The sequence below is a fragment of the Falco cherrug genome, chromosome 7, assembly GCF_023634085.1.
Source record: "Falco cherrug isolate bFalChe1 chromosome 7, bFalChe1.pri, whole genome shotgun sequence".
NCBI classification, from domain to species: Eukaryota; Metazoa; Chordata; class Aves; order Falconiformes; family Falconidae; genus Falco; species Falco cherrug.
Genome location: NC_073703.1, coordinates 20872054 through 20899981, shown reverse-complemented (window position 1 = coordinate 20899981; position 27928 = coordinate 20872054). Strand labels below are relative to the sequence as shown.

The following is a 27928-nucleotide window of genomic DNA, read 5'->3' as shown; positions in this document are numbered from 1 at the left end:
CCATTTATGACTTCCTAGCATTATAATTTTCACACACATGCAAAAAAAAAAAAAAAGGTTGACTTGTGTTCTCTTACAAGCAGGGCTTCACTCCAAGTTAATGTCCACAACTAAATACACACTCAGAGATGGCTACAGGCGTCAGAAGCTGGGCAGGTCTGTAAAGCCACACCTGTACTGTCAGTGACAGAGAACCATTGTGATGATGTAGCAGGAGAATAGTCAGTCGTCTTGAAACAGGCTAGATTTAAAAGTGGAAAGGTACCTGCAGCAGACAACTTTGAAGTGTTAACACGGTGTTATCTTCCACACTTCTGCGCCTCCTTCACCCAGTGCATGATCCCAAGTGGCATTTTATGGCTGATTGGGATCAGCAGTTACAAGTGAAACATGAAGGCCAGGATTTGTACCTGTACATCATTTTGTAAATTTCTCTAGCCTAAATATGTTGTAATGCTTCAAAAGAAGATAAGGTGACAGAACAGCTCTGGTCATCCATACCCAAACATTCAACTGTGCTGGGTGGTACCAGCAAGATTTTACCCTAGTGCAAAATAAAGATAAATAACAAGGCTGATAATAGTGTGTTGGAACAAGCCTGTGCGGTTTGTTGAGGTGCTAATTTAAGACTGACGGGTGTTTTGTTTTGGTTTTTTTTTGGAGGGGGGGGTTGGTTGGGCTTTTTATATTTGCATTTATGTATGGTGCATTGATATAAGTAGTAGTCTTGTCTTCTGCCACCTTACTAATCAAAATAAAATATCTTTCTTAGCCTCAACTATCATTCTCTGAGCATAGGCTAAGAGTACAAAGAAGTATTGATTTAGGCTGTTCCTTCTGAGTCTGAGAGGAAAAAGTACATTTCAGACCAGTGAGCAAATTTTACAGTTGGTAAAAAAATACCATGTCTTAAATGACCATGCTGTGGTCTGTCAGCAGAACACTTCTACCCCCAGCTGTCCCACTGTCACGTAAGAGAGCTTTTGATTTATGAAAAATGTTTTTTTAAATCAGAATTGTAGGAAAGGATCTAAAGACCAAGGAGAGTGCGAAGTACTAGGGAAACGAAGGGAAAATGTTTTTATCAAAAGCCATATTTATTGCTCTTACAAGTAAAAGGCTACAACTGTTTTTGCATAGTTACAGTCCAGGTTGCAAACAGCAGTTCAGGTGGGCCCCAACTGTAAGTTCCAGGCAGAAATTTGGACTGCACAGCAGTGATGCAGGCTGTGACGGAATGGGGATCATTTTATTGCTAGAGGGAAATAAAGAAAAAACTCCTCAATCCTCTCATAGGATACTTGGGACTTGTAAAATTCTTGGAGAAATGCCAAGGCAGGTGATGCAGTTCAGTAGCAGTTGGTCTGTCACACTGCCTGGGGCACCGAAGCAGCACAGTCTTTTTCTCTCTGATTTGGGTAGGGTTTTCAGCATGGGTTTAAAACTAAGCCCATGGTTCTGTGGGTTTTTGAACTGCTGCTACAATGATTTGCATAGAGGTGCTTTAAATGAGTGCGACTTAATATGTGCTTCCAGTTTACACCTTACATTATTACTGGTGCAATAATGTAAAACAGCAATGAAATTTTCTCATTGCATATACTTTGCTTAGCTCTTTGGAAATTCTTTCATTTTTCTTCAGTGTTTGGTATCTTGAACCAGTAGTTCTGTTAGAATTTGGAGTCTAATATTTTAACAGTATTCTTACCCCTGTAAAAAGTATTAATTTTTCCTTTCCTGCCGAAAATGAATAGCAGTCTAATTGGCAGGGAACAAAACAAGACATATGTTCTTGGCAAATAGCATTTACTTGCCATTCAGTTCCTTTGAAATGTAGAGAATTGTAGATGTAGAGAAGAACATTACTTTTATGAGAGGTGTTAACACTTCTAACATGTATGTGTTTACCATGCCCGCTTCACACCAAAAACCCTAAATGTTGTTATATTTTTAGTGTTGCAGTCATATACTAGTGTTTGTGTTTGGTGTGGTTTTGGGGTAGGTTTTTTTGTTTTGGTTTTTTGTTGTTGTTGTTGTTTTTTAATAAAACTACCTGTCAGATTTATAATCATCATCAGCTTAGTAAAATGTGTGAATTCCTGTAGCTAGTGCTTACATGTTTTACCACTAGAGTGTTAGTTTTAAAAAAATGGGTCAAGTTGTACAAAGGAAAAAACCCTTCCAACTAAGCTTAGTATGTTGTTTAAGCTATCACATATCCTATTATTGATACAACATATTATATCCTCAATATTTACATACAAAGATAAACATTTGCGATATAGTCTGTATTGTAATATAAGCTGCACATTTGTTTATTAGAAAATCAGAAACTATGCAGAAGACTTATTTCCAAAGAGATAATTTGTTCTTATGCCAGTTCTTCACATATAATCACTATGACCTTTAAAAAGGGATTATAAAATACTGCTGTGAAATTAAGGTGGTGTTTTTCACTAGTGTAAATTAGTGTATAAATTTGCTTTCAGGAAGAATCTCACCTTTAATCTTCTGATGTTTTCCTTGCATCTGTACCTAAATCCCATCTATATGTGTATGTCCTTTTACAGAAGTAAATTCTATGCATGTGTGACTTGCTTACATAACTTTCCAAGTGGAAATTATAGAGAAAACCAGAAAAGGTTCAATACAGATTTTTGTCATCTAGAAATTGTTCTAACATTGCAATGAGGACAACCTTATTGCATTGCCCAGTGAGAATAACCCCTGGAAGAGTTTCCTGGAAACTCAGCTTATTCGTTAGTGTCAAAAAGACAGGCCACAGGACTGCAAGAAAACTGCCCATTTTTTTAAAGTCTGGTTTCCTATCACTGCAGGATGTTGTACTTTACCTTAGGTAACTATTTTTAAAAATAATTCAGTACTTTTCCCCCAGCTGCTAAGGAAAGATTGTTCCCAGTACTTCTGTCACTGGGAGCCCCGTCTTTAGTTCCAGCCTGTGTCTGCTTGGGACTCGGTGTATTTCTGAAGATCAGTCTCAGTCCAGTTCTCAGCCTTGTTTCATTGGCTCTGCAATCCAGGCCCTTCTAGTGACTTGTCCTAAGATAAAACACTTAACTTCTGATGATCTGTAGCCTTTCATTTTGCCTGTTTCAGTCTGAAGTGATCTCTCTGAAACCTGTTACTGAACTTGCTTCAGTATTCCAGAAGAGGCTTTGCCAACATCTGACTTCTGGTTTTACCTTCTAGTTTCATTTTGAATACTGGAATACAGAAACACATCTGTATGAGTAACTGTTTCTCATTTTTTTTCCCCAATTATATCTTGGACATGTATCTGACTCTATCCGTGCAGAAATAAAATAAAAGCATAGTGATAGAAGGCCCCAGCTATTCAGGGGAACACTGCAAAAAAGCAAGTTTGAAGCATTACTCTGAATACAAAAAACAAACTGCATCAAGGTCATAGGGTCATAGCGTGTTAAATAATGTTAAATTTAACACAAGTAAAGTGTAGGGAGAAATTTCATGTTGGAAATAAGGTAGGCTTCCTATAAGTATTCACAAGACTTGTGTCTCCATTGGTGCAAAAATACTAGAAATTCAATATCGTTCCTTTCAGCTACTCCTGGCAGAGCATTATCTTTCTATACTTCAGATTGGTCCTTTAATATTTAATCATGTTTTACCTAGGCAACGAATACTCTGAACAATTAACTACTCTTACATATACATGGTATTCCTACCAAGTAATCTGAAAAGCTGAGTGCCTACATTAACTAAGAGTTCCCTTAAAGCTGGTGTTCCCTGCCTAAACAAATCTTCTGTAACGGACTTGATGGTTTAATTACAGTTTTTTCCTTAATAGTTTTTATCTTGTATATGAACATTTTGCAAAGTGTTATCTATTGAAGAGTGGGAGCGGCTTTAGAAATTAAATAACCACATAAAAACTCTCTAGCTTACAAAAAATTAAAGTCTCTGTGAAACTAAGTAAATACATTTTGCAGGCAGAAAAGAATGAGAAATTATACAGCCTGAGCTCAAAAAGTTTAAATGCTTCACTGAGAAATGGTCTTACTTAGTGCATCAGTTCAATTTCATAATATTGTCAAGATTGTAGAATTATGATATTTGCGATCAAACATGGCATTTCAGAAAGAATTACTTTCAAAGTCTGGAGCTGTGCACAAACACAGTCTTTCTGCCTGACAACCAAAAATGCAAGCGGCATGCACATTCAACACACGAGTGGGCTGCACTTAGCCTGTTTATTGCCAAACCAGCTGAGAGGAATCAGTAATCTTAATAGGTATTTAGCCTTGTCACAATGCAGGGAAATTAAGAAAAAAAACAACTGTGTGGGGGGACTGGTTTGATGTTAGTCTTTCCACTGGCTTTCTAAAGCACTGAGACTAGGCATGTTATTGATGGAGCTTATTTCAGCCTTTCTTTGAAAATTATGAAAGTGAAAGGTCTTTGTTGCAGTTTGGTTATTATGTCTTTCTGAGGATTTGTCCACTGTGCACTGTTTTCTTTCTGTTCCTCACTTCTGTTTTGTCAGCTGTTTGTATTCTGGACGCATGGGATTTGTTTTAACATACTTGCTTTCTTTATTAGTTAGCTCTGTGCATCTGTTTCTGCTTCTTTGGTAAAAAACCTACCAACCCACACCTTCATGTTGTTTAACTGGGTGAAGCTATTTGATTTTGAAGAAGTCAAATTTAGATTCAGATGAAGACTGCTTCCAAGTATGGCTCAGTTTTGAGAGAGGTACTTAAAGGAAAAGAAAAGATCAAATACAAATGAGTTCATATTAAATTGATTTCAAGTCCTATTAAACCATCTTAACATTTAGAAGCAATCAGTATCTCTTTTTTTAAATACTTTACAAATGCCTTTTCTTACAATATGCAACAAATTACCCCCTTTCACTGCCTTTTGTATTTGCATTGATAAAGAAGAAATTATTTAGGGAAGAAATCTGGCTAGAAAGTGAGTGAAAACCAAGGTCTTCATTGTGTTTTGAGGGTCAAGAATGTTCAAAATGTGGTTTGTGTCTCATGTGGGACACATTTGAGAGGAAAACTGCAAGCTGGTGTGTGTGTCAATGCTGTTAACTGCAAGGGGAGTGACGCGTGTTGGCAGGTGGCTATAACATGGATGGTTGTGTTAGGTCTCCTCCAGGTGTGTATAAGTGAAGCGTAAGTTTGGTTAATGCTTTGACCAGAGCAAAGGGTGTTGAGATGGGTTTGTAGGTGAGGAGAGACTGTGTTCACCTGGTAATAACAGTAAGGTCAGGCAGCCACCTGGCTTCTGAGTCACTGCCTCCTCCTTTGCAATTTATGTTCTTTTTTTGCTTAGTAGTTTTCACTATTCCATCTGAGCGGGTTTTCAGAGCTAATAGTAATTTTCTGACAAAGATAATATTTCTTTGAAGACTTCTTTTTTGTTTGGCAGGGGGGATGTTGGGCTTTTCTTTCTCTAAGTTCTAGAGAGCTGTGAAAACTACTTCCTCTGGGGAAAAAAAGTAGTGCTAGTTCAAATGTGTACCAGGAGGATCCTACTAACTCTGCTCCTTGCTTTCAGAGTGTAGAACATGCATAATTCAGACTTTTTGTAAGTTTTTCTTCAGGGTGAGGTAGTACAAGTAACAGCCAGACCACCTGCCACCTGTGACAATTATGACTTCAAAACAGGGTAGAGGGATGATGTCTGCTGCATGAAAAAAAGAAAAAATAGTTAGTACATGGTTAGTAGCTAGTACTAGCAGTAAAATATTGTGATAGTAGGAAAAGTAGCATTTGAGATTTGGAGAGGGTTTTTGTAGGGGTATTTTGTTTGTGTTTTCGTTGTACTATAGCTGTTAATATTTGTGGGTTTGGTAGCACCCCACTCAGTTTTTAATGTTTCAGGGACTTTGTGAGGCCTTACCAGCAGATGAGGAATGAGTTTCCACAGCTGGTTGCTTCTCACTTGCATGTGTAGTTGTCTCTTACAACATTGGATGTACTTAATTCAGCACTGTTGCAATTTGGAGTTTGCATGGAGATGGTGCAGGAGTCCGGCCCCAGTCAGCACAGTCCTGTAGATCTTATTTCATTTTGAGGTAATTCAACACAGCTAACCAGTGCTGGGTTTGTTCTGTTTTCTTTCAGTTTTAACGTTCATTAACATGTTTTGTCATTGATTCTTCCATCTTTTCAGATGCATCTGTCTGGATAAACACTATTAATCTATGTTGTGCTGTTAATTTAAGGTCTGATGAGTAACAGGAAGAATTAAATAGCATGGATATTTTTGTACAGGTGCTCTAAGCACAGCTGCAGGACCCAGAGCCTAGAGAATTATAGAGCATAGTGCACAGGCATTGAGGGAGATTTCAACTAAAAAACTTTTTCCTCACACTGTCATGGATTTGTAGGGTCTGGATTGGGTGTGATACCTTGGCACCCAACGCAAGACAGGTATTTTCTACCTGTACAGCTGTTTATCATTATATAATGTAATGTGGCTAGTATTTTATTTAAATTACTGTTTTTCAGTAAAACAACAGCAAGCTTTATCTCTGGCTCTGTTGCATGTGAGCTGTGTTTCCACCAGCTGTCAATGCACAGATATTACCATTTTTCTATATAAAGAAATTTCTGCCTTACCAGAAAGAACCTCTTTTGTAGTAAAGATCCTTGCAGGCAGCTTATATAACCTTTGCTGGGATGAGTTAAGAATTAAATGTGTCTGTTGACACGGTTACTGTATATGTTCTGATGATGACGTAATCAAGGGGCAATTTTGAGGGGATGGGGTGGTGTCATAAATGCAGAAAGAGACTGATTTTCTGCTGTTAAAAGGATAGCTTTTCAATACTACTGGTGAAAATACTGAAGTAATGCTGATACTGAGACAACTCATGAAATGACTTTTCAGACTGACATGCACTTCAGTTTTCCAAATTTATGAGCAGTCTGGCCCCCACACATAGTGACTGTACTTGAGTGCCCAGCTGGTACATTTTAATTTAGCAGTCATCATACTACTGAGTCACTTTTGATTATCTGAAATTCAGTAATGCTTTGTATCATTCACCTGAAGTAGGTTCTTTTAGCTTGATCCATATGTTTTCATCCTGCTGGTTAAGACTTATTTCATTCTTTTTCCAAGTCACTAAAGAAATGAATAGTATTCAGTTTCTGGTGATCTTTTTGTAAGGATGTTAGTGCTGTTTAGTACAGTGGATCCATGTATGAGTTGTTGGGTTTTGGTTTTTTTTAAATAAAAGTAGCATTTTTGTCCTGCATTTGCATTGAAATATATTCAGTTGCTACAAAGCTTAGATGCCAACTTTGGCCATAATCCATTAAAGTAGTTCTCTTCCTGAAGTGTCAGCGCTCCTTTTTTAACTCGCCTCCTCAATATTTCCAGCTTTCCTTCTGCTACTACTTTTTCATTATGTTACATTTCAGAAGTGTTTCCCTGGTCCAGTGGGATCCAGATGTCCAGTTCACTGGACTTGCTCCAGTATGTTCACGTCTTTCTTGTGTTGGGCCACCAGAAATGGACCAGTGCTCCAGATGAGTCTCAGCAGGGCTGAATAGAGGGGCAAGGATCGCTTCCCCTGCCACCCTCATGCAGCCCCAATATACAGCTGTATAAATAGTATACAAGCATAAATGTAGAAGTGGTATAAATCATGGTACATTGTAGGGGCCAGAAGACTGTGAAGTGGGTAAGATTAGTAAGAGTGTAATCTGCTTTGATACTGAAAAATAGGTAATTGTGTAACCATAGCCCACACACTTCCAACTTGTTGGGGTAAATTGGGTTTTGCAGGCAGTCCTGGCGGATGAGGCCGAAAAAAAGACCCCACCTTCCTGGGGCAGAAGGTAAATGATGTTTGTATTTTACCTGAGATAAGTACTTGCAGAAAAGGGCAATTTCTGAGAAAAAAAAGGCATTCCATTTTTAAGGTAAAATATAACCAGGTAATTGCACGTGGAGTAGGAAAGGAGTGTGTTTCATTTGGGGAACAGTGAAATCAACTGGTTTCCAATTTTTTTCACAGTTTATTTCTCTGTAGCTGTCGTACAAGCAAGAGCCAACCAATATAATCTACTACCAGTAGGAAATCTCCATGCTAGTCCTTACCCTCGGCACGTGGTAAAGTTCCAACTGAGCCTGTGAGGAGGAATTAACGGGAAAAAAATCTAATTCATGTTCAAAGGTAAACTTTGACTGATGATGAATAACAAGCATGAAAGTAAAACATGCTTCTGAGTATGTTGTGTATCATTTAACTTCATTGTGTTTCCTTTGCCTTCCACTAGTTTTGCAGCGGTGCAGGCAGGATAGAAGTACAGAGTTAGTGTGTTTTGAATGCCAGCTGTCTTTAATAGCTTGTCTAACACCAGCTATTCTTGAAGTGCCTGCTTTAATTTTTACTTGATATTTGTAGAGTATATTGCCTAGAAGGATGGCTTTCACTTTTCCAGGATCAGAAAAGTAGGTAGAAAATGCAGTAGGGCATATGTATTTTGTTAGCCATGCATTTGGCAAGAAAGCCTCCTGTGCTGGACATTGTGTCGCATTTCACTTGAGTCAAAACACAGTCTGCTTCCTAATGGGTCCCCAGGTGACTGTGCCCCCAGCAGAGTACCCTGGTAAGATTGCCCCCACAGACCGTTTAAAAATAGTAAGAACTGTACAGTAGCTATAGTGTTGGTCATCAATAGATGACCGTACAACAAAATAAAACAATAAACCAAGTAAAACTTATAAATTACTGTAATATCAGTGCCTTGTTTTTCCTCTTCCTTTTAAAATCAGCCTTCTGCCTTCCTGTGAAGTAGGAGTGTTTTTAGAGAGCTGCCACCAGCTTGGCTGAACTGTGGGTTCTTGCAGAGTCAGCTGGAACTGGTGGAGCCCCCTCCCCACAGAGGGCAGCCCTGCAGCCCCTGGTACCAGAGCCTGGCCACAGGCACCCGGTGCAATGATATATTGTTGGGGTGCTGGTTTTCTTGTGGTAGGCTGCTGTCGCTGTGCCTCAGGACAAACAAATTCTTCCAGGAAGGAAACCTCCACTTGTGCAAAAAAAAAAAGTGGTGCTTTTGTCTTATGTTTAAGTGGATATTGCAATAATAACTCTTTTAGAAAGCCCTGGATAGGTGGCTGGGTTGGGTTGGGTTTTTTTGGGGGGGGCATAGTGAGTTAGATATAAAACCAGTAAAGGCTTTTGTGTCCCTGGTTGTGTTAATTAGTACTCTTAATTGCATCTCAGAGGAACAGGGGTGAAATCCTGCCAGACCCTTCCTTTCTGCCTGTTCCAGCAGGGCATCAGTTTGTCCGAGCGTTTATACCATGTGTGTGTTGCAGGTGTTTCTGATATGGTTTTGGGGGGGGGGGGGTAGCTTCTCCACTGAAGATGTAACTACAGCCAGTCTTTCCACAGTTGGTACCTTGGTGTCTGTCCAGTCCGTTACCACCAGGGTGCTGGCATATGGTGTCAGCGTGTTCCATACAAACTTCCGCCACATGACCCACATGCACTGGGTTTTGTCCAGATCTTTGGAGGACTGGTTGTTATCCAGGTTGCTGTAAATCACCTCCACCACCACTGATTCCCTCAGATAATGGATACCTTCCTCAGGGGTGGTCCACTTGCCTTAGTAGCCTGAGGGAATACCTTGCCTTCATGCCTAACAGGAGCTGCCTCCAGAGCTGTGGATTGTTGCCTCTTTTCCAGCCCCGTTGCCGATTCCCTGGTCCTTAGCCAGGGCTGCCAGCTGCTGGGCTTCCCTACCCTCCGATTTCTGACTGCGGGCCTCAGTATCACCTGATCGCTGTGCCACTGGGGTAATGTGCCCGCCTGGCTGACAGGCGTAACCCTTCCGCAGATACACAGGGAGCTTTCAGAAACGGAGGGGCCATCGTAATGAGGCAGGAAACATCGGCCCCGGAGGAGGAGATGACATTCTTAATTTCCGCAGGAAGTTGCTCCTGGAGGAGAAAGCTGTAACTGTCAACTGACTCCATGAGATGATTCCCAGAGTACTGGGATGGCAGCAATACATGGGCCAAACACCAGATTAGACTCAAGGCTAGTGCTTTTGTCGTAGCTCTCAGACAACAAAACCTGAAGTGATAACACAGCAAACAGCAAAAGCTGAAAGTGACCATTAACAAATCCCAGAGTGGGATGTATAAAGACCTGGAGTTTCTAACCCCAGCCAGCAGCTAAGCACCTACCAGCTGCTCACTCACTCTCCTCACCCCACAGTGGGATGGGAGAGAGAATCGAAACAGCAAAAGCAAGAAAAACCCCGTCATGGATCACGATACACTCATTAAAGTGAAGGAAAGAGGGGGGGGGGATGGGAAAAGCAAGTGACGCCAAGACGGTAAGTCACCACCACTTACCAGCAGACTGATGGCCAGCCAGTTTCTGAGCAAGGGCTAGTTTGGAAAGACTCTGCCCCGGTTTTACTGCTGAGCATGATGTTATATGGTCCGGAATATCCCTTTGGTCAGCTGTGGTCAGCTGTCCTGGCTGTCCTGCTCCCAGTCTCTTGTCTACCCCCAGCCTGGTCACTGGGGGGGTGGAGAAGGCCTGAAGCTGTGTAAGCACTGCTTAGCGATGACTGAAATATTGAGGTGTTATCAACACCAGTTTAGCCACAATTCTGGCAAATTAATGAAGAAAATGACCTCCATCCCAGCCAGACCCAGTACAGTGAAGAAACTATAAATTACAGAAGTGGTATTGACAAGGCAAATACAAGAACAAATACTGATCTCTGTAAGGCAAAAGAGCTCTAGGCTAGCCAAACATTTAAATACTTGCTAAACTACAGTGTATGAACAGTGCCTGTGTTTAGCTGGATTGGAGTCTTTGAGTTGCAGAATTATTTACAAGCTGCACATAAGAAAAATCAATAAAAATCTGAAATGTTAAGAAAGAGAAAACCTTGTAGTGTGAGTGATCAACAGCTTCTAGGCTAAGGCAGAGATGGATGACAAATACTGTTTATTTTAATATGCTGTAACTTGAATGTCTTAGCATTTGTAGTAGTCATGTTTGGGGAAGAGAGGAAAAATGTGGTTTACATCCATTTAGGGTACATTCTAAAATCCTGTTGCTTTTTCTCCTTGGCACAGATGGATGCCTTCTAGCTGACCAGTGAGTCCTGCGGCTGCTGCATGTCTGGCAGCATCTCTGAATGATCACATGACTCTTGATATGGATGCAGTCCTGTCAGACTTTGTTCGGTCCACAGGGGCAGAACCAGGTCTGGCAAGAGACTTACTGGAAGGTAAGCTTTCAGGACACAAAAATTTCCTGTGTTCCCTGCTTGCTTAAAGCAAGAACCAGCCGTAAAAAGAAAGCTCCATTTATAGAAACAGACATTTCTTAGCATCTTCACTAGTAAGTCAGCTCTTGAAATAAGCTGACAGTAGACTATACTAAGGTAGGTGTTTTCAGCAAAAGTCTTAAAATGTTCTTAATGTTAGGTTGCTGTATTTTAGGTTATTAACAGTCATGCCTTGAAAGTGTATGTGCCGTGGAGGAGGGGAGGGGGCTTTAGCTTGAATTTTGTAATTTTCAGCATCCTGAAAATAGTTGTAAATGTTCCGGCTTACTGTGCAGAGCAGCTAAGTTTAGTCTGAAATAGTCTTAACTGTGATAGAGAAACCAGAGATATTTTGGGGGCCCAGTGATTAATATGCGTACCTAAACTTCAGGGTATGGGAGTCAAACGACTAGGTTGAAAAGCATCTAAGAAGCCATATCAGAGAAATAACTAGGTCTTTATTTTCTTGTAGTAGTTTTAAACTTATAGGCTTAAAAATGGAAAGTCACTTGATACTTGAAGACATTTTGTAGTAGTTATTTTTGTTCATTTCTTCTTATGTGGGCTAACAATTGTGAAGGTGGGAGTTAAACATGAGTAGGCAATACCTATGTAAATTGCAAGGTGATTCTGTGGGCTTGATACATGCACACTGGACTTCTTCCCTGAAAGTTGTTTTCTGTTTCGGTTTGTTTTGTTTTTTTATATTAATATGCTTTAAGAAATGGTGTGTTAAATTAAAGTAACTACTGAACAGCCACAGCAGACTTAAAAGTATACATCAGGGTATATATATCCTTTTTGTGAGAGCAATTTCACTTTATCATACTATGCTAAAAGTTTTAGATTTTGCTATAAGTTCTTTTTCTTATTCTGGATTTTTCAGTAATAAGGAATGACATACACATAATTTTATAGAGTTTCCCAGGTCATCTGTGTTACATGTAATAAAACCTTAGAATACCTAGCTATGGGTACCATCATTGGCTCACTATATTTAAGAGATCGCTGTTTTGTCTGACTGATTTGATCAACCTGTCATTGTAGCCTAGAGTCTGTCTTTGTCTGTTGGTCTTTTTGAAAACGAATATGAGAAGTTTTTTCTTAGCAATACCAAGACAGATTGTCAGTTATTGTGCTGATAGAGTATTGCCAAAATTTGAAGAAGTGTTCCTACATACCAGAGATGGTTTAGAAGAGCTACTTAGCTTGTTTTCCTTTCTATAAAGGATAATGCTTCCAAATAAATTTAGAACATTTTAGAATTTAGAAAATAAATTTAGAAAAAAAATCTGTTTTACTTCTTATTTGTTTTGATGAATAAACTCACACCATATATATTAATAAAGATATATGCAATAAACAATTATTCTGAACAAGCTAATAGACATATGCACCTAGCTCAAATTATTTCCTCCTACACAGGAATTTATCAAAGTAAAAGGGATTGTTGGTAGTTTTGGACAAGATGCGCTCACAGCAACATTTCAGCACATGTAGTTGTGGCTGCATTTGGTGTAACAGCTTCTAACACTGGCCATGTGTTATGCTGGGGGACAGTAATTGATCCAGTGGTTTCTCATGTGTTTAACAAAGACACAGGAGGAACTGCTGCCTTTACACCATTACAACTGTCTTTCATAGTTGTCACAGTGTGTAGATGCTCTGGGCTCTGTGAACGTCACTGAAACTCATGAAGTAACTTCTTAAAGGTAAACAATATTCAGAAGAGCAAGCCTCCACGCCATGGTGCACAAGGCTGTAGCAAATGTATTGCACCTGGTCTTGGATTGATGATGTCTGTATAATATCTTGAATTCAGAATTTGAAAACAGATGTGCACAAACATTTTTGAGAAATTTCAAGATTTGGTTGTAGTTTGTAGCCCCAAAATGACTGTCATAGAAAACCTTGAGCCAAAAAAGCTTCTTGTATAGACTCATTTTCATGACATCATAAGTTTTGGCTAGTTCTTTGAGGGTCCCATGCCCTTCTCTCTTTCTGATCTGCTCACAGGTTTTTATAACTTGCTCAGACTGAATGTTCATGAAATTCTTCTACGGAGTGTACACATCTTTTTCAGAGCCATTTCTAATACTCTTTCTTTTGTTCATCTTCTGGGGGAAATTTCCTGAATTTCACTACCCTGGAGACAATCAAGGATACCAGTTTCTGCTCCTTATCAAATTATGTTACTGTATTAATTGTTTTGTTTTGATTGTCCTGTAGATGTATAAGGATAGTATTATGCACAATATTTGATGTTCTCCCTGGCAACAAATGAGTGAATTAAATACACACTGACTGTTGTACAAATAGCTAAAAATCTATAGATTGAATATAGATTTTCTAAATTGCCAGAAGCTGTCCTAAATATTGGCTCTGTTGATGTTTGTATACTCTACCTGTCCCGCTGGTAAAATCCTTGCAGTTTTTTTTCTGTTGAACTTCATATTGAGCACACCTACTTGTCTCACTAAAACATTCTGCTTTTTGTGCTTGATGCGTATCTTCAAGAAAGTGTCCGTTCTTGATTTGAAATGAAGATAGAAAGAAATTTTTCAAAAAGATATATATACAATCATACACATATATTGGTTCTAATTTATTTGCGTTTGGTTCTTTCTGCCAGCTATTATTATCCTAAAATAAATAATACTATAAACTGATTGCTTTTCTATCCAATTTTGATAAGCTAAACATGTTGAGCTCTAAGATTCACTTTCTGTGTCTCTATTTTCTCTACCATTCAGAAGAATGTATACAGAAATGTTTTGGCTATTTTGGCACGTATCTTTCTAGTGCAGAGATTGTTGCTTTGCAATTACATTGCACATGCCACTGATTGTATCTTTGGCCAGGTTTGCTTTAGTATTACACAGGGAACTTGTGGTCAAGTCAATGCTCAGTTTGCCATTTCAGTTACCAATTCTAGAATTCTGTGCAGTTGCTTACCTGTTAAGTAGTTCAGATTTCACAGACTTAAAATCTTAACTAAAGGCATTATTTCAATGGTATGAGAAACTTTGTCATGCACATCTGAAAATGGATGTAAATGCAGACTTTTTCAGCTGCATCAAAATTAAAAATGGAGTTTTCTTAGTTCTGTGTGGAAAATTAATTTTTTTTTCATTACAGTGCTAAGTCTAAATTTAGGAAAAACATTCTATGTCTAGTCAGCCATTCATTGGTGGATAAAATTGCATTAGAAATGGCTTAGTTTGTGTCTGTCCAGTGCACAATTTGTGATTCGTTCCTCGGCCAGTTGTAGGTTACTTGCTGTTCGCTGTTTATGTGATACAGCTTTGGGAATTTACATGTACAGACTAGGAGAAAGTACAAGTAAAGGTTTGTGGAGGCAGAAAGGGCTTAGCACCTAATGGCACATAGACCTACACTTCAGTAAGTCATCTGTCTTATTGTTTGAGTTTTCTTGAGGCTTTTTTCTGGTTTTTTGAGTGTTGTAAAGGAGCTTCCTTCCATTACAGTTTATTCTGATAAATTGTTGATTGATAAACAGCCCATTTCTGCTGTTAAAGAAAACTTTTGAAACTTGAGATTAGAATCTGATATGTCATAGACCTATGTATTTTGATTAATTCTGTGATTATTTTTTATTAAACTGTATATAAATATTTCAAAACTGAGGCCTTTTTCCAGCTGTTGAATATGGCATTGCCAATATTTATGACTGGATGTATTTTATAAATGCACGCCATTTGTGTTAAATAATAATTTAGCATAGCAAAGAATGTTAGATTTATAGTCATATCGAGTTGGGTAACTGGTATATTGTAAAGGATAGATTATGCATAGTTTTCAAGCCGAGGTTTTGGTTGCACCAAATGGTTTACCTTATTACTCATATGCATCGACTGAAGATATACAATCATATGAGTAATCAAATTTATTCTGCTCTCTGATGGGCTGTGGATGCTTTAGTAACTCAGTTTAATGAGACCTTAGAATGACTTTGTAGCTTTAAAGTGTGAACACCCTCTCTCCCATTTCTGCCCCTGTTCCCCCCCCACCCCTTGCTTTTGAACGTTGCAATAACTGGATGCCCACTTTAGGATGAGAACCCAGGGTAGCTGAGATCATGAGAAGAGTCCTTTCATGGGGATTATGTACAGCTCACCCAAACAGCATCTTATCTCTCTCAGCTCTAAACTCAGGAGGCTCTCATCTACCCTTCTCTGTACTAGTATAAATTTTTTTCTTGTGCCCACAGTGTGCCTGCGTGCCTGAGCAATAGCTGAGTGAGCTATTTCTGGGCTGACTTCTCCAGATGATCTGTCTCCACATCGGAGTCTTTTCCATCAGAAGCTGTAGGACTTTTTGTCTGCTTTGCTAGTTGCTGGCAACGTCTTATGCATAGAACACTTCATGCTTGGTTTTGGTTGCTTGTTCTTGGTACCTTTCTGTGCTTCATATACTGAAGGGCTTTTCCTCCCTTTACTCAGCACTCCTTGCTTTCTTTGGCTGAATGCTGTCCTGGACCACCCAGAATACTTCCATTGTGCTTCTCAGTTGAAGAACAGCTTTCTACCAGCCCTGCTAGATTTTTAGCTACTGTTATGGCTGAATTATTAAAATGGGAAGCACAGATCTTTCAGCTTGGTTATGATTACAAGACTTTGCAGTGTTCATCTTTGTTTAGGACTCTAGGGAGCACACTTGATTGATAGCTATTTACACCTTTGTCTCTAATCTTGCAGAGACTTTAAAGTAAACACCCAGCAGGAATTACCTTTTGAGAGCCTGCACATCTAAAAATAAGTGTCCTCAAATTCATGGCATCTCCAAGACATCATAAATCCTGATGTTTTTATGTTAATAATTATGAGTCAACCAAGGAATGATTAATATGTCCCTATGCAGATAAAAGGACACCAAAAGCTATTTGCTGACTGTACCAGACAAAAAATAAAATCATGGGTTGGGGAGAATATATGAGCACCACATATGTCAGCGAATTATAGAGTGGAGAGTGACTGTGACAGTTGCTTGGCTCTCCAAGTAGCATTTGACTCAGGGGACATGGAAACTGGATCTGACATTACATAGTGTGATAGTTCAGGAATCAGATATGCTTGAAGCAGATCACTTTCTATCAAAAACATCTGCTACAGACCCACAGACCTGAGGTGTTGTCTCTGTGCACTTTCATTCAGGAGGAAGGAAGACTGTAGAAATTTGTCTGTCTTCCAAAAAAACCCCATGACAGTTTTATTCAGTCAGCCTGCCTGAAAACTGAAAACAAGAGCATTCCCATCACTGTAAATCTTCCTCTAACAACCTTTCATATAATTCCTTGAGACAGAACATTCATTTTGAACTAGAAGTATCCAAGAACACAGTGTAAACCTCTGTATATTCTCCTAAGTTTAAAACCACTATTTAAAACTGCATTCAAATCTCACATTGAATCTTGTTCACCAGGATAAGATTATTACCAATTCTATTTCCCTGTATATTCTTCCAGTATATATTATCCCTATTTGGAAACCTACGGTTGTTGATATTATTGTGCTGTTTTCCATGAGGAACTTAATAGCTATAGGAAACTAGATGGTTGAAGGCAAGCATATACGTTAAAAAAAGGATACACGTTGGGGTATAGAAGGTCATGGGTCATTCCATATTACTGTAAAAGTATTCTTCCATTAAATGGAAGCACTCTGTGTTTTCGTTGACTGGCCTCATTTTTGAAAATAAGCACTCCGGAAGGGCAGAATATTCTTTTAAAATCCACTTGTATGTATAAGGTTGTAGCAAAATTCCACATCAGAATGAGGTTGTCTGTTCTTCTCAGTCTTCACTACCTGGAAGATGGGCTTCTGATCTCTTTGACTGTACAGACGACCAACACCACTGTTTCAGGTCTCTCTGCTTTTGATACCCATTTTCTTTTCCCTCCATTTTATTTTTCAGTGATGAATTGTTTAGCTCTTGGTTGCTGAAAATATGTATTCAGCTTTTAATCTCATTCACAGATGTGTTCCGCGTATGCTGATACATATCAGTGAAAATAATTCTGCTTAAGTACTAGTAGTTGCCATTGATTTTAATAGCCAGCACTTTCTCTTGATGTGCCTAGTGCAGCACAGGAATAATTTATGGAGTAATTTAATGTGGATGTATGAATGGATTAAAAAAAAAAGTAAAAATAAAAGTATGTGACAAATTTCATCATACTTTCAGTTTTCCCCCTTGATTCCAGTTAAAAGAAATAGAAATCAGAGATCTGAAATCTTTTTACCTCCAATAAATGCCAAGAGCATGGTCTTGCCTTGTGCTGTTACATTTATGAAAACAAAAGCAACTTAAAACATTTTAATGGTTATCTGGTAGAAAACTCTAATATTTGACTTCTGTATTTATTAAGATGCTTATAACTTTAATTATAAATTAATACTGCTAAATTTCAAGTATTAGCTCTGTCTAATATATATTAGTGGATTGTACACGTTTGCTAAACTACTTGTTTCTTAGAAATGTTATTTTCCAGCTTCACTTTCATTTTTGGATGATTGCTTCCTGAGTCTTTCACCAGTTTAATTTCATATCTCTTTTGAGATACTATTCACCACTTTGAGTTTTTTACCCAAGAACTGAAAGCATACTTCTGTATGTGAGATTATGCAGAGAAGGTATTACATTTTGAGAAACTTTACTTCCTCTCCATTTTAAGATTATTTTTGTTTTGCATATTTTCTAACCAACTTTTCAGGTTCCCTGTTGATATTTTCCTGTTCACTAATACATGTTCTTTCAAATTTACTTACTTTTCCTAATAAGCTGATTATGGATGAAGGTACTATTTCCATTATTTTTTTAAAAACTGCTCCTTTACTGAACAAGATTTTGTTTATCAGTCCCCGTGTGGAAATAAAGAATGCATGAGCCTCTGCAATTCTGCTGGAGAACCTGAAACTGTTACTGCGTTTGTTCTATGTGACCTGACTTCTTGAGTGCTGCATGTGCAGTTTTATGCTATGCATTCAGGAAATGCTTTTTCTGAGATGTGGTCTGATTGTTCTAGGAAGCATTGGTCATTATTCTCTTTTTGCAAATATCAGTACCTCAATTTTCAAAAAGGTGAACAGATAATACATTTCCAAACCTAAAGCACTGAAAGGAAGTGAGTCTAAAATGAGCCCATTTCCAAACTTTTCTAGATAATTTCATTTTTCCCTTTAAAACTAACCTATCAATTGCTGTGCAAAAGAACTGAAAGAAATGTTACGTGAGTATTATCATTATAAATTGTATACCAAACTCCAACCCATTTTCCCCAACCTGTAGTAGAAGAACTGGAGATGTTTTAGTCAGGAGAACCAGGTGAGCACAGCAGAAGTTGGGGCGAGCCGAGTGGCAGGTTTCGTAGTGCATTTTGCCTTCCTTTTTAGTTTGATGGCATGAAAACGTACTAATGTAGGGCCATCTAGATGCTACAAGTTTTCCATTTATTACCCAGAGAGTTGGATTTCAGCCCTCACTTAATTTGCCAGCCTTATTAGTGCTTAATCGAGGTATACGCAGTTCACCATTAATTCAGAAATCAGCCGATTGGCTTTCCAGTCACGAAGTGTGTGTGGTAGAGGAGACTGACCTGTGGAGAATGAGAGATGCAGTAGATAGATGCCTCCTCAAAGAACAGTGTATACGGGTGGAATTCAAAGGAAAGCATGGGATTAATGGAAAGGGAGAGAGAAATTTACAGTACTGTCATGTGATTGAGTGTTCAAAGCTAACTCCCCCAAAATAGTCTCTTATTCTTCTCTCCCTCAGACAGTTCCTTTTTTAGTTCTCTGGTGGAAGGCTTGGCAAAGGGAAGAGGAAGCTGAGCTGCTACCAATGTCTCGTTATGCAGAGATCAAAATTGTCATTTCCAGCTGTCTGTTCAGCTTTGAGTGACTTTGCAATCTAGCAGAAAATGAGGCAAATGTTAACAAAATGTCCTTGCTACATTGTTTGCCTTTGAGAACATAGACCAAAATTAAATCTTGTTTTGAAACTTATGGTCTAATTTTATCCTAGTTTTGCACTTAGGTTTTTCAGAAGGAATAAAGCTGATCTTGAGTTCCTCTTCTTGTCTTATGCCTGGTAATACTTGTTAATCTACTTCAGGCCAAATAGGAAGAAATGACTGCATTTAAACTGAACTTGTGGATTGCTTTATTAGCAGTTGGTTTGCAAGAGCAGACTTCCTTACATGGGAAAGAAGCTGATGGTAGACTCTGCATCTTAACAAATTGTCAAGTCTAGGGGATTTAAATTTTTGTATATGTATTAAAAAAAAAATTAATCATTGTGCACTGGCCTAGTGGCACAAAATGAGGATCATTTTATGTTGGTGAAAACTGTCAGTCGATCGACAATCTTGAAAGACAGAACTCCTTATCATTTCTTCAAATGCCTTTCTAGCACAGTCACTGAAAGCTCCTGGATTTATTAAATAGCTTGTATCCAGTAAAAGATCTCCTAGTATTATCAATGCTAACAATAACTGAAGAAGTAAAAGAGCTTTTGCAGTTGAAGCTGAAATTACTGTTTAGTTAGATGATAGCTCTTCCTTGTGCCTGTAATCACAATTTTAAATATTAGATACAGGTGGATTAAGAACCCTGGGTTTTGTTTTTAGAAATATGTTACACAGCCTGCTAAATAATAGATTTGTATCTGGCATTTGTAAACATCTCAGATTGTACATCCTTACAGGTAGTTTTCACCCTCACAAGGGGAGGGCTACATGAATCAAGCATTACTGCTGAAAATTCCTATACCTGTGTAATTGATTTGTTACTGATCCACAGTATAGTCTCATGTAAAACACTGGTTCCATTAAATGGGCTAAAAGATGGAGATGATGCACCTCCTGACAGCTGATGCTTTGCATTTGTGGGACAGCTGTTTGGCAAGAACACCTTTCTGTACCCTGGTGTGGAGCAGCTGTGAGTCACAGAGGCGTGCTGTCTGCAGTAGATTGGAAAGAGTAGTAATGACTGGGATGATACTGAAAAGAAAATTTTTGTCTGACGGCAAGATTTTCCCTGTTCTGTGGGCAGGGATGCTTTGTTAAATTTTGAATATTTTGTTTTTAATAGGGAGACCTTTTTTTCCTGTGGGTGGTTTGCATTAGCTTTAGTAATAGTGTAATTTTCTTCAAATTCACTAGTAAAAAATACAGACAATGATAGTAAAATATTTAAGAAATAGTGGCAAAAACCTTGAAAGTTACATTGTTGGTACTGGTTCTTCAGTAGTCTCTTTTTTTTTTTTTTTTTTTTTTAAAAAAAAAGTTTTCTAAATGGCATTGCATTCAAGTGTGTTTCATTAAGAGCAAAACTGGCATTAAATGTAAAGTAGATGGGCAGATATTGTATCTGATTAGAATGGTTAAAAATTCCAAACGTGGGTCTATTTTAGTTTTACTGCCATCTCCCCAAAATACCTTTTTTCTTTCTTGTATTTGTCACACTGAAAAATGAGTCTTTCTTCCTTTCAGCTTAGTGTCTTGTTGTTTCCTCATCTTTTTGTGCTTCAATAGATCACATTTTTATTTTCAGAAATGCATCATTCTGTAATCTTGTCCAAGTTGCTTTCTCTGTGAGCTGTGTAGCATTTTAGCTTACTTTTTTTTCCTTTGTTGTTTTGTGAAAATTTCACATTAATTTTTACTGGATATTTTTATCGCTTCTACTTCTTAGATATATGCACCGGCAGTTTGTTAGCTGTGAACATGGGCTGCATCATAATTTGTTTAATTCTGTTTAACCTTCCTCTTCTGCATCCTTTTTCCTACATGTTTTTGCTCCTGTATAGCTTTAGGCAGCATTTACTGCCCCTTCTGAACTTCCTTTGCTGAAGTCCTGCGCATATGTTGTTTCTGCAAGTTGCCCTTCGTTGTGGTCCTTACCATTTACTCTCTCCCAGTTGCCCATCTCAAATCGCATCCTTTCTAGCATTTTGGTTATCATTAAATCAAGAATTGCTGGTGACCTTTCGAATATTCTTTTTAACATATTGGAGTAGGTGGATATTTGAAAGCTTGGTGGGGGGGAGTACATAATAGTTGCATGGTTGCTATTCTTACTAATTAATGATAAATGTCCTCTAGTTTTATTATATCTGATTTAAGAAGTGAAAGACAATAGATATATTAACTGTCACAGCTCCGCTAAGCTACGTTGTTCTATCTAAAATGATAAAAAGCAAAAAACCCAAAGGCCAAATAATAGCATGTTGCTCAGGTTTTGCTGTCTGAATATTCTCTGCCTGGAAGATGTAGAATCTCGTATCTGCACAGCTAGTGTAGGCTGCCTAATGGGCCTGATTTTTGTTATTAGAGAGTACATACTGTGATCTGACAAAGCACATGCTTAACATTGAGCAAGCAAGAATTACTCATGTGCTGCAGAGCATTAAGTCACTTTCTCCTCACAGCACAATCAAGCTGAAGACTAGAGAAAGGCTAGATTAAAAAATAAAATAAAACATGGACCCTTATTTTCCAGAAAACAAGGGTGAATACAGCTATGGGCTATGAAAACTATTGTAAAACCTGAGTGGTGCTACCCCTACTTACCTTTATGAAGGCAGAATGTATTTCTCATCTAAAAAATTACAATAGGTGATAGTCTTGAAGCATATGGTTTAAAGCAGCAGTCAAAAATTTCTAGTGCTCTTCTGCTTTCAGATTTCAGCTTTCAAGTTGATCAGCATATTAAAATGGGGAGTGAGTTGGAAATGTATCTGTTAAAAAAAAGGAGTCGAGACTTTGTCAGGAAGTCACGGAAAGTTTTCCAAGAGAGCTTCCAATAGAAAGCACTATATAGTTGTACTGTTTGGGGTTTTTTAGAACTATGCAATATATTATTTTATTTAAAACTCAATAAAGTAGTGATATGTTAAAACAATACTTGGGCAAACAAACCCTTGACTGGGTTCAGGCTGTAACTGAGGTTATATTTTATCTTCCCTTTCACGTAGATGCCTGCTGTCTCTGACACTAAGACATCAGTACCGCCCTCAGTCAGAGTGTGTCTGCCATTCCTTACTTTGCTGCACTTTGCTGTTTTTTTTCCTCCACACTAGAAACAATTGGTTTTAAAGCAGACACCATTCAGTCCTGTTAAGTTTTACACCTGCTGACTTACATGGCACATGCAGCTGTTCTGGAAATAATTGTTCAGTAAGAATATTCTTTCTGTTGATTTAGTAAATTAATATGATTCCAACTTCCTGATCATGAATCACTACCTGTGTTTTCTAACCAGCTTTGTGCTGCTCCAGGTTTTTGCTGACTGTTGTTCTTCAACCATTAAAAAATCAAAGCCTTTCATGTAAACCCACTGGGTCAGTGCTGCTTTGGAGCAATTAATTTGCTACTAATTGATACGGTGCTGCCAGTGACTTGTCAGCTGATGGGATTGTGTGCACTGAAATAACATTGTTATGCCTGTGGAATACCTTTTTTAATAAATATGACATATGTCATATAAACAAAGAAGTTTGCAGTCAGTGAGTGAATGGTAGGGTGCATCAGGTAAGTAACATTAAAAAAAAATAGTGGACAATCTGAAAAATAGTGTTGTCCTCCAGATTGTCACAAAAAGTCTTACTTGACTTAATTTTTAGTTCATGAAACTATGCAAAATAGATCAATTACCTGTTGCTTGTCCTTCAGCTTTGTGAGGGGAGGGCATGTTAGTGCCTACGTCAGGTGTAACCTCTGTGGGACAGGAAAGGTTGTTCATTTCTGTTGAGGGCCAATGCAGGAGATGACAATCAACAAAAATAAAAATGATGTGACAGAGCAGGGACTTGTGTGATGAGCAGGGTCTCAGAGATTTCAGAGAAGAGCAGGGAACAGACATACAAACAGAACTTAGACAATAGAAAGAGGAAGGCTTTCCCTCGGGACCCAGGGGGACTGTACGCAGTCTGCTGCAAACCAGAAGGCTGCTGAAGCTTGGTGAACAAGCAGCAAGACTGGAAGGAGGGACCTACCTCATGAGGTGGGGATATGTTTGATTTCAATCTTGTACAAATTTATTTTTGTCATTTCTGACCCAGGATACCTCAGGATTTTACTTTCTTCAGAACTTAGTTTGGAAGGTAATATGATACAGCTTTAGAAATTCAAAAGCTTTTGGTATGCAAAATCTGGTGGAGGAGAGCTAGGCAGAGTTAGCTCTGTTCGTATCAGTCATAAGCCCCCTAGTTTCTTCAGTAACCTCCAGCTGAAACTTTCTCGCATGCTATGTCACACTGCTAGAAATCCTTGTCCAGATCATCTGCTCTGAGCATCTTTGAATTTAATAACCTTTCTGATTTGTTCCCAGCTTGTCCATTCCTTCAGCAGTCCATTTCTGTGGTCCAAATCACATTACACTTTTTATTGCATCTGTTGACTTTTTTTTTCATTTTACACTGCATTAAATTTCTTTACTATCTAGCATTTCATCACAGTGTCTTTTGTAAATGCCTGTTTTTTCCTCTCCTCCTTTTTCCTAATTCTCTTTGCTGTATTCAGTTCCCTCTACTTTGACTTAGGAATTTTCTTCTTTAATCCTCCCAAACTGATGGATTCTCCTCTTTCTTTTGGGCAATGGGAAAAACAAAAGGTCTGTAATTTGTATTAGCTTGTAAAAATATAACCCAAAATGAGAGCAAGCCTTGATAAAGGGGGCAATCTTACATGTTTCTGGTACGGCGAGTAGCTGAAAGCACTTAAGCTAGCGAGTTAGGGTGGCTGACTGTCCAAAACCAGCATTTCATGGAGATGGAAAGGTGCTTAATACGTTCTCTAATTTGATTGGAATTTTTTCTTGTATTCCAGTGTTTGGAGGCTCCAGCAAACTGGGGGAAAGTGAGTCTAATAATAATTTTCTATGTTGGTTCTCTGAAATTTAAGGCTATGGTGCTGAATTGGTGCTTTTGTTCATGAGATGAGGACAATTCCATGCAGACAGGCAGATCTGAAAACACAATATTTCTATGTAAGATACATTTAGATATAGGAATTATATTTTATGTGTAGTTCCAGGTCTGTATTGTAAGTTCAGTTGCTGCACTGTAGCATGGAGCGAACTCAAGAGTCACTATGTGATTAGTTTTAAATGCATCACACTGTGAGCCTATTTTCTGAAGGCTGACTGTAATTTTTATGATAGAGCTTTTATATAAGATTGCATTTGGCCTAAAACTAAGGACAGTGGGATTTCTGTTAGTCTACTGATTTTTTTTCTGCTTTCCAAGCACATACATCAGAGTCCTGTCACACAGCAGTCACTTGCAGTATTGCACAGTGATCTTTTGTTAGATTGCAGAACTTAAACATGGAAGTATTTTGAGCAGGTGACCTGTAAGGAATGCCCTGACACTGGAGACATGCTGTCTGTGTTCCATTGATACAGGTCTGTTACTCAAGGACCTGTACTGAATAAACCCAGGTTGCTGCTGAGTCACACGGTGCTGGACTTGTACCATTGCAAATAGATAATACTATTTAGTTTAAACCTACATTTCCTAGAATTACATATAGTGTCACTTTCACTTTTTAAGAAAAGTTTTTCTTTATTGTCCTCATCATTGAGGAGAAGATTTAAAAAGCATGTTTTAAGTGCCCTCCTATAAACAGGACCCAAGAAAAGCAATCCCTACTCCAAACATTAATATGTTATCACATCAATCTTGGGAACACGCTCATGATTCTTCAATGTTTGGTTTGGGCAACTTGATTCAGATGAAATATGTAGTTAGAGCAGAGCCCTGACTGGATTCTAGCCTTTGCATCTACATGGGATTTTTAGAAAAAAAATATGCTGGCCATAACTCAAGTGCTTGTACTAGGGTCTCTGACAATTTTCAATGAATTTACATTTTGTCCTACAGGCTTTCTAATACATTACAGCATTGCGTATATAACGATACCATATCACTGATGTGGTTTCTATTATGGACTTCTAAGGATGTATATAACATTCTTGCTTGGTGATACTAATTTTCCTTTCACAATTTTGTTTAGTACTTCGAAACTTGAGATAGTTTAGCTCAACTCTGTAAGTAACAGCTCTTTGTGTAGGTTTTTTCCTACTTCACAGGAATGACTGTAACAGTAAAAAACGTCCTTATATCTCTATAGAACTGCTTTGTACTATTTTTAGCTTATTTTCCTTTGTGTAAGCAAATAAGTTATATTTAACTGCTACTCAGGTAATGTAGCTTCTCAAAGTACACAGTGACAACCTTTTATGGTGTAATAAATCATGTATTAATCAGAATCAGATTGCCTTTGAATCCCCAGAAAAAGTGCTCATGGAATGCTATGAATGTTTTATAATTTAGTGGGGTCTTTTTTCCTGCTATTAAATATTTGTAATTTTCCAATTAAAAACAAGTACTTGGAGAATACTAGGGCATCTATGTGTTTTAACTTAGCAGGATTGTTCTGAAAATAACATACAAACATCTCAACATATTTTTCATTATTTTTGGGGAGTGATAATTCACCACCTGTACTGAACAGATGACTTTATCTCTGGATATCTGCATTCTGTTACCACTGGTCATAGCAATATGATGAAGTGGGAGCTTGGAAGCAAATTTTTAGAGGATTCTGTCTTGGCAGGTTCCATGAGCAGCTGGCACAGACATGGAACCACACGGACTGAATCCTCTCACTGCGTGTTTTGGTACAGAGCACTGTCCTATATTATCTGCTTTCTAAAAGACTTCTAAAATCTCTGAGAGGGATCAAGTTCTCTCTGATGTACAAGATAAAAGGGACCTGAAGTATTTTGCATTTGCATTTTAGCTACTTGCAAATAGAAAGATAAGAAAGTTTTCCCCTCTTTTGTGCTATAACACTGTCATGTGTTTCCATCATTGCTGATTCTTATTTATTAATAATACAACTGTACAGAGTGAATTATTACAGCCTGTCCTTATTTTATGTTAAATTCTGTGGGATTTAGTGTTCACCTTAATTTGCCATTTGGCAAATCCAAGCAAAGGAAGTCATGGCATTGGTTGCCTTGTATGATAAAATGTCTGGATGTGTTGGTGAGAGGGGAGCAGTGGAAAGCTTACACCTCGGCATTCGCAGGCTTTGGACACTGTTTCCCACAGTATTATTGTATTCAAGTTAGGATGTTACAGTCTGGATGGGTGGGCTATGAGGTGGGCAAGTAACTGTTTTGATGGTCAAGCTCAGAGAGTAGTAGCTAACGGACAGCGTTCTGGCTGGAAGCTGGTAACAAGGGGGGTCTGTACCTCAGGGGTCTATACCTCTGCAAAGCCTTTGTCAGTGAGGCAGCTTGGAGTTTGCAGGAGACACCAGCTGGGGGGACCAGCTGACATATTCAAGGGCAGAGCTACCGTTCGGGGGAACCTAGACAGAGCGAGGGAATTGACTGGCGGGACCCTGATGGCATTAACACGGGTGAACACTGGAGTTCTGCACCTGGGAAGGAAGAACCCTCTGCAATGACACGGGCTGCGGGGCGGCTTGGCAGAAAAAGACATGGAGGTCTTGGTAGCCAGCAAACTTCAGGGGACCAGCCGTGTCCCTGCCAGCTAGGAAAGCCAGCAGTATGCCGAGTTGTGTCAGCTGGACCATAGCCCATAAGGGAAGGGTTTTATACCTCTCTACTCAGCACTCATTAGACAGCTATAATACGGTGTCTCATTTTGCCCCTCAAACCCCGGCCAAGGAGGGCAGTTCTAAATTGGATTGAGTTTGGGGAAGGCTACAGAGGTTGTGGGGGGCTGGAACATGAGTCCTGTGAGAAGAGGCTGAGGGGACTGGGGCTTTTTCAGGCTGGAAATGGGGAACTCTGAGGGGATCTAACAGCAGCCTTCCAGTGCCAGTAAGAAGATTATTAAGGAGTCAGTGTCGGGCCCTTCGCAGTGGTGCACGGCAGATGGACAAAGGGCAGGGGGTACAAGGTGAAACAAGAGGGGCTCAGAGCGGACATAGGTCCCATGAAGACGGTCAGATGTGGGAACAGTTTGCCCGGGGAGGTTGTACAGGCTCTATCCTTGGCGTTTTAATGACCAAACTGAATAAATCTAGCCTGATCTTATAGCTGACCCTGCTTTGAGCAGGAGGTTAGGCAAGAGTTGTCTTCTTCAATTGTGGTATAAAGAAAACTAAAATACAAATTAAGAAATATAAAAATATTTATCTTTGTCCGTTTGCTGTGTACTTTCAAGGTGTTTGTCAACTGTGCATTTTTGTTGAGGGAGGAGCGGTTGTAAAATGTTTTATCCAAAGAATCTCTTGTTTCCTTGCTGATGCTTTAAGAGTGATTTCTCTATTTAAGTTTATGTTTTAAGTGCATATGAAGATGGTTTCCAGGTTATTAGACTGGTCACATACAGATGTGAGCAGAATGTCCTTTTGCTATTTGGCAGGCAAAAATTGGGACTTGACAGCAGCTTTGAATGACTATGAGCAGCTCCGGCAGGTGCACACCGCCAACCTGCCACAGGTGTTCAATGAGGGCAAATACTACAAGCAGCAGGAGCCAGAGCAGCCTCCCCAGGTGACAAAGGCTGAGAGGCCCTGCCTGCAAAGGCAGGATGACATTGCTCAAGGTAAGAGCTCTTCG

At 38.8% G+C, this 27928-nt stretch overlaps 1 protein-coding gene across 5 annotated transcripts in view; it reads left to right on the top strand.

The window, feature by feature from the left end:
• Positions 1-27928, top strand: part of OTUD7A (OTU deubiquitinase 7A) — a 79804-nt gene that overhangs the window by 5402 nt on the left and 46474 nt on the right. For 2 of the 5 annotated variants that reach the window (XM_027798082.2, XM_055716580.1), the window contains exons 1-3: positions 8044-8182; positions 11113-11267; positions 27732-27914. In XM_027798082.2, coding sequence (XP_027653883.1) covers positions 11183-11267; positions 27732-27914 — 268 coding nt within the window. In that variant the 5' untranslated portion in view covers positions 8044-8182; positions 11113-11182. Of the gene's footprint in view, positions 1-8043; positions 8183-11112; positions 11268-25920; positions 26009-27731; positions 27915-27928 lie in introns of those variants that run through there. The other 3 variants (XM_014287361.3, XM_027798084.2, XM_027798083.2) reach the window with 3 other exon arrangements.